We start from the raw sequence: 7773 nt of genomic DNA, 5'->3' as shown, positions 1-7773 counted from the left end.
CCTGTAAGGGGTAGGTTTAGGTGTAGGGTTGGTGTAGGACAATAGAATATACGGTCTGTACAGTAGAAAAACCATTACGCCTATGGAGAGTCCCCACAAGGATAGCAAACCAGACGTGTGTGTGTGTGTGTGATTAAGTGTAAATCATTAAAATTAGTATTTTATGTATCTGTGAGTAATGATATGTAGGATAAACAATTGTTTACATCATTTCATATTTACTAGAAACGTACTTAAACATGCGTAAAGTTTTATTGGACGCTATTACCACTTTATTGCACATATACTATGACATTTTCAGACATGGCACCACACTGATAATATATTTGGATATTTATGTATGTATGCATATTGATTAATTAGGCTACCATTGTGAAGCAATTAGAAGAGATGTATTTATGTTGGGAATCATTCAGCATCAACTATATAATATTACCCACTTTTTTCGGACACATGGCAGCACGGTAATGTGTTTTGGTGGGTTTTGTGAGTGTGTTTGTGTTGTTCTGGTCAGCTGTCCTCTGGTTCCAGTCCAGACTGATCAGGCCTCTCCGGTTTCTGTCCGTTTTGTCGTGTTTCTGTTGGCTAGATGCGTATCTTGGTGCTGAAAGGAGGATAAACTCAGTCACCTGATCACATGACCCTCAGATCTCACGGCGGGTTAACACGCGCTTTAAACATCTAAAACTCAACTCTGTGCCAAAAGCGCGCAAGACAATTGACCCAGATTGCATTTCGCTCCCGTGTCACTTCAGGACACGATGTAATGATGAAGGTGTCATTTCCGTCTCCGTTACCTGCCCGCGAGCCCACCTGTTGCGCGCATGATTGACAGCTCAATAGCGGCGCGTCTGGTTACCCGGCGCGCAACGCGACACCCGCAGCTCCAGTGTCCCAAACGCCAGCGCGTAACGGGCCAGAACCGAGCGGATGACCGCCGAGCTGATGAAGATCCTCGCTGTCCTGTGAGGCGGAGGAGCTGCGGTCGGCGTGATGGAGGGGACGCGGCGCGGGATGGAGATGCTCTTCTTCTCTGCGTTATTGCTGGTTGAAGGTGAGACATGCATATTCATATTTATATTCTAATCAGATTATACATTAATATTAATTCCAGGCTGGTTTGGTGTTGGTGAACCTATGCGGTAGATAATTAATAAGCAATAGGTTGGTGTCAGCTAACAAAATGCGTTCTAAGAACGTTCTTTAAACGTTTTCTGAACATTCGAATATTTTTGTTTACGCGAACGTTAAGGGAACGTTCCATTTTATCGTTTTGTACGAGAATGTTACTTTTGAATGTTTCTGAACGTTCTGTAAAAAAAGTAGCAACATTTAAAGAACATTAGAAAAACTAAAATGAACAATGTATAGCAAATGTTAACGTTTTGAGAACATTATTAAAGACCACATAACTTTGAATGAATGATCTAATGTTACTGGAAGAATGTTTGTTCATAACTTTGAGAGAACCTCGCCAGAACGTTCTCACATTTATGCTAAATATTGTAAAGAGTTAAGCTCAATGAAATATATTTTTGAAACGGAACATTTATCCATTTCAAAATGTATTTCAAGGGCAAGAAAATTAATTTCCATTCCATACACTTACAGTAGCCTACATTTAGGCTAAATCCTAATATATAATCCCTATATTGATATTATATGTAATATTGTATTTTTTGGAACATTATCAAGTATGTTCCTTGCTAAATTTTATTCAGATGTGTTCTACGTTCACATGCCTTATAGACAACAAACAAGCTTTTCTTCAAATATATTTTCTTGGATGGAAATATAGGCCTATACGGCCAAATATATTTTTATATGCTTTAAATATATATATAAAAAAAAAAAAAAAAAAATATATATATATATATATATATATATATATATATATATATGTGTGTGTGTGTGTGTGTGTGTGTGTTGGCAGAAAATATATCTTGAAACATATTTTAGCAAATATTTTTTTGCCATTTTTTGTATATTTTGAAATATATGTGCTGATCATCTGGAGTGATAATGTGTGTGTGTGTGTGTGTGTGTGTTCAGCGGCTCATTGCGCTCAGGGTCGGTTCGCACACAAGCTCTTGAACGATCTGATGGAGAATTACTCCACCGCTCTGCGACCAGTTGAAGACACGGACAAATCCCTCAACGTCACGCTGCAGGTCACGCTGTCTCAGCTCAAAGACATGGTCAGCTCACACACACTCTCACACACACACACACACGATGTTACTGCAGGTCAGCTGAGCAGAGACACTCAGACTGCTGTTAATATTAGATGCAGACAAGAGACAGAGACAGAAAGAGAGAGAGTGAGAGAGAGAGACGATGGATATATCACACAGATGATGTCATGGCTTGTTCTTCTTCTGCTAACTCAGTGTAAAACAACACATAATTCTCGGTATGTAACACAAAAATCTAACAGGATTGATATTATGGCAAAGGTGTTTGCAAATGTTTGCTTTTGAGATGTGTTTTCGATGTTTTGAATGCAGAGCTTAATTTTGCAAGAGATGTGAGGCATTTTGCGTGCAATTCTTGGATTTGTGTGTACAATTTAGGTGGGGGTGGGGTGAAAACTTTTGAACAGAAAGAAGATGTGTAGGCTACATTTTTCTAATTTTGCCTAAATATCTTCTTTTTTTTTCACTTAGTACTGCCCTTCAGAGGCTACAGAAGATATGTACATGTTTCCCAGAAGACAAAATAAGTTAAATTTACCCTTATCTACAAATTCAAAAAGTTTTCACTTTTATAAATTCAACTAATATTTTCTCTTGTGGACTATATGTAAACATATTTTATGTGAAATATGTTATTCAGGTCAGTACTAAATAAATAAAATAACATGCATTTTGTATGATCCCTCTCATTTTGGTAAAATAATTAACATTTTGCAGATTCTGAAAGGGGGATGTAAACTTTTGACCTCAACTGTAGAAGTTCAAAATCACCTGGCCATGTCTCTCTGTGTGTCTGTGTGTGTGTGTGTGTGTGTGTGTGTGCGCAGGACGAGAGGAACCAGGTGTTAATTGCGTATCTGTGGATCAGACAGACGTGGCACGACGCTCATCTGAAGTGGAATAAAGAGGAGTACGACGGTCTGGAGGTGATTCGCATTCCCAGCAGCCTCGTGTGGAGACCGGATCTGGTGCTGTATAACAAGTACGTCCCCCGTATGTTCACACACACATCGCTTTATCTGTTATCCTTCCACTGACGTCTCCCCACAGCTCCGGTGAGGAACGATCAGTAACCTGTATTCTCTGTGTGTGTTCTGCTCCTCAGGGCAGATGATGATTTCTCGGGGCCGGTGGACACAAATGTGGTGCTGCGGTATAACGGTGAGATTACGTGGGACGCTCCGGCCATCACTAAGAGCTCCTGTGTGGTGGACGTTTCCTACTTTCCCTTTGACAGCCAGCAGTGCAACCTCACCTTCGGCTCATGGACCTACAACGGAAACCAGGTGCAAATACAGTATTACATCCCCAAACATCTGGCTGATGTTATGTAACGGTTGGGTTAAATAATGGGATTTTTGTGATGTTAAAGGTTCTCACAACATTTGTGGAAAACAATCTTTTTAAACATTAGATGTTTTTAAAAGATGCCATTAGATTCCTGATTTGTCAGGTACACATATCTAAACATTCTTAAATCAAGAAACATTTACTGGAGATATTAAGTCTTGTTTTCTGAAAAATGTGTCAAAATGAAGTTTATGCTTAAAACAAGAAAAATATCTTTCAGATTATTTTGCTTTTTTAATCAGAAAAATAGTCCTGTTTTCCTTTTTTTGTTTTCAGTCATTAATAAATATTGCCGTAATGAACCTATTTTTAGATATTTATACTTGAAAACATGAGAAAATTCTGAATAAAATGATTTTCTGCAGTGCATGGGATATTTTTGTATGGTGCTAATATCAGGGTTATTATAGTTAACTAAAACAAAAAACAAAAAATAATGATAAAAAAATAAATAAATAAAATGAGCGGAAATAAAATAAAATATTTAAAAAAACCAAAGCTAAACTCATTTTAGTTCAGCTACCCTAACTTGATGTACAAAATTGCTCAAACTTAATAAATAAATAAGTAAATAAATATAATCTATAAGACATATAAAAAAACTAATAAACTAATAAAAATGACCAAACCACACAACAGTATTATTAAAACTAACAGAAATTACAATGAAAAGTGAAAATATGAAAATAAAAACTAATTCAAAATAATAATAAAAACTATAATGGTACTAAAATAGCACTGGTCCACATTAAATGATCCCACATTCAAATATTATAGGAATTACAGCATAAATGAAGCACTACATATTTAACAACAAACTATTTCCCAACAAATAAAGATGAGAACATTTCTTTCACAGTATTATGATAACCTATAAATAACATTAAATTAATGTGCATGTGCAAAAACCTGTAAAATACATGTAAAAACTTTTTTTTTTGAAAAGTGTAAAGTTTTCCACAGCCTAAATAATAAAACATTAGCTGTCTGATTTTAATATAACTAGACTTTAGCTTTTAAATGCTTAGACATTTTGGCACAACATTTGGTGGAAATCATTGTCAGGATGTCCTAAAAGTGCCTAAAAAGTTTGAAGACAGCGCAACCTAGCCTTTAGAAGATATACAGTAAATCTCTAGTTCAGCTTGCAGTAAATTCTGGCCAAGATTTATCCACAGACTTATTTTAATAATTCTATAGTGGGACATGTCTCTGGTATCTAACCCATGCATTGATCTCCTGCAGGTGGACATCACCATGGGCATGGACAGCGGTGATCTGTCGGACTTCGTGGAGAACGTGGAGTGGGAATGTCATGGGATGCCAGCCACTAAGAACGTGATCATGTACGGTTGCTGCTCGGATCCGTATCCCGACATCACCTACACAGTCCTGCTGCAGAGACGCAGCTCCTTCTACATCTTTAACCTGCTGCTGCCCTGCTTCCTCATCTCCTTCCTCGCTCCTCTGAGCTTCTACCTGCCTGCAGACTCGGGCGAGAAGGTCTCGCTGGGCGTCACGGTCCTGCTGGCGCTCACCGTCTTCCAGATGATGGTGGCGGAGAGCATGCCTCCCTCCGAGAACGTTCCTCTGATCGGTGAGTCTCTCAATTAGTGTGTGGGGTCCTAGTTTTGGGGTCCGAAATGAATGCTTTTATTCATCAGGGATGCATTAAATTGATAAAAAGTGAGAGTTAAGACATTTATAATGTCAACAAATATTTAAATTTCAAATAAATGCTGATCTTTTGAACTTTCTATTAATCTGTGAATCCTGAAAAAAAAAAAAGTATCATACTTTCCACACAAATATTGTGCAGCACAACTGTTTTCAACATTGATAATAATCAGAAATGTTTCTTGAGCAGCAAAACAGAATATTAGCTTGAATCACAGAAATAAATTACATTTTAACAGATATTCACATAGAAAACAGCTGTTTTACATTTTAATAATATTTTACAATTTATACTTTATTTTTGATCAGATAAATGCAGCATTTTGAGCAGAAGAGGCTTCTTTCAAAACATTAAAAATATTACCAATCCCAATCAAATTATGAATTTTGCACAACCTTGTATGCAGTATGAATATTATACATGATGGTTTAAAAAAATTACTGCTGATTTTACTTCCATTTTCTTACTGGTGATGCAACATTATTTAGCATTAATACATAATATATAATGATAATGGAATTAATTAGCTGTTTTAGTGAATGTCAGATTATTATACTGATATAATATTGTAATTCACAGATTATGTTGGAGTTTGCTAGTCAACAATTAACTGGTGAATTTTATTCATTTGCCAAAGCTTGCATTTTTACTTTCATTTGATGCTTGGCAAGAGGTCATTTTGAATTCTGATTGAATGATCTATTATTCTATTCTAAACACAAACAAAATATAGCAAAAAAAACATATTGACACAGTCTCTCTCTGTCAGGTAAATACTACGTAGCGACGATGACTATGATCACAGCGTCCACTTCTTTGACCATCTTCATCATGAACATTCATTTCTGTGGAGCCGAGGCCAAACCGGTGCCGTACTGGGCCAAAGTCATCATCATCGACTACATGTCCAAGATCTTCTTCGTCTATGAAGTTGGAGAGAGCTGCACTTCTCCGTTTGGACAGATGGAGGAATCCGAGTCTTTCCGTCAGAACCAGAAGCGGAAGCTCCATCCCAAAGAAAAACCTAAAGCAGCTCCGCCCCCCTGCTGCCCCGACAATGACAAATCGGCTGCCTTCACGCTGACCTTTGACCCCTGTGTTTACTGCAGCGGTGGAATCCTCGGGTGCGATCCGAAGCTGGTCTGGAATGTGGAATATATCGCAAACTGCTTCCGCGAGCAAAAGGCCACGTGCCTGAAAGTGGCCGAATGGAAGAAGGTCGCCAAGGTCATGGACCGAATCTTCATGTGGATATTCTTCATCATGGTCTTCCTCATGAGCATCCTCATCATCGGGAAAGCACCTTGAACTGATTGGTGTGGCAGTCAGGTGAGAGACTAGAGCGCAGACGCCATATTTAATTGGACTATTGACATTTTCAAGTTCCACTACCCATGTTTTGCCCACTTTTTATTGTCCACCCTTAAATTTACATGGAAAACAATGATTTTCCTACTCAGTATTTTTGCCTTGTTTTTCAGTACAAATATCTAAACATTCTTAAATCAAGAGGCATTTACTGGAGAAGCAAAATGAAGTGAGTTTCTTTTTAAAACAAGAACAAATATCTGCCGATCAGGTCAGAAAAATGAACTTAATTCAAATAGAAAACAAGATTCTTTTTTCTGACTCCCACTGGCTGATATTTTTTCTTGTTTAAATCATACATTTTTAGAAAATAATACAATATCTTAAGTAAGTTTCCTTTTAAAGCAAACATACCTTGATTTAAAGGAATAGTTCAACTAAAAACTTGTGTTCACTCTCAGGTCATCCAAGATTAGAATGAGTTTGTTTCTTCATCAGGTTTGTAGAAATGTGTCTCTGCATCAGTGTCTCAGCAATGGATGCTCTGCAGTGAATGGGTGCCGTCAGAATGAGAGTCCAAACAGCTGATAAAAACATCACAATAATCCACACCACTCCAGTCCATCAGTTAACATCTGGAGAAGACAAAAGCTGAAACAAATCCATTAAGAGGTTTTTAAATTATGAGTCCATAATCCATAATAACGCTTTCTACAGTTAAGAAAGACCATACTCTTACGATTATAATTGAGTTTTCTTAACTTCTTACTACAGCCGTTTTGTTTTCGATTCAGACAGATTGTGCTGTATTATGCATCATGCTGGAGCCTCTGTGTGTGTGTGTGTGTGTGTGTGTAAGATAATCTGAGTATTAATAATGCAGACTATTGCCTCTCAATGAGCACGTCAGTTATATCGGTCTTTCTGATAAGAGATCCGCTTTTCTTCATTAGAAGGCTGTGACACGTCTTCATTACAGGAGTCTCTCACACACATGCAGCTGTGAATGAGGATATACCACAGACTTATACTGGTTTTATATGAAAGTAATGATCATGCTCAGTGAATTTTGTTGTCGCATTCACTTTACAGAAGCCCCTTTTGTCACCTGTGTGTGGTGGGAATGTTTTACACTACATAATGTTTAATGTTTTTTTAGCTTATTGTGTTTATTTTCCATTTTTTGCCATATGTACAGTGGGGGAAACAATTATTTGATCCCCTGCTGATTTTGTACGTTTG

The 7773-nt window shown here is 37.4% G+C and overlaps 1 protein-coding gene across 2 annotated transcripts; it reads left to right on the top strand.

Annotated features, from left to right (window-relative positions):
• Positions 1-482: 482 nt before the first annotated feature.
• On the top strand, positions 483-6620 carry LOC131553224 (neuronal acetylcholine receptor subunit alpha-9-II). Of its 2 annotated transcripts, none has more exons than XM_058797716.1 (6): positions 483-1054; positions 2053-2198; positions 3023-3177; positions 3301-3481; positions 4791-5142; positions 5993-6620. In XM_058797716.1, the coding sequence occupies exons 1-6, from the start codon at positions 994-996 to the stop codon at positions 6529-6531; spliced, it is 1434 nt and encodes a 477-aa protein (XP_058653699.1). In that variant the 5' UTR covers positions 483-993; the 3' UTR covers positions 6532-6620. The 2 variants fall into 2 exon arrangements, with proteins under 2 accessions (XP_058653699.1, XP_058653700.1); XM_058797717.1 differs by lacking the exon at positions 483-1054 and adding an exon at positions 1900-1919 and having other exon boundaries at positions 2018-2198.
• Positions 6621-7773: the final 1153 nt, after the last annotated feature.

Source organism: Onychostoma macrolepis, chromosome 14 (genome assembly GCF_012432095.1).
Source record: "Onychostoma macrolepis isolate SWU-2019 chromosome 14, ASM1243209v1, whole genome shotgun sequence".
In the NCBI taxonomy this organism is placed as follows: Eukaryota; Metazoa; Chordata; class Actinopteri; order Cypriniformes; family Cyprinidae; genus Onychostoma; species Onychostoma macrolepis.
Note: the sequence above shows the minus strand (reverse complement) of the source record. Positions and strands in the feature narration are given on the sequence as shown.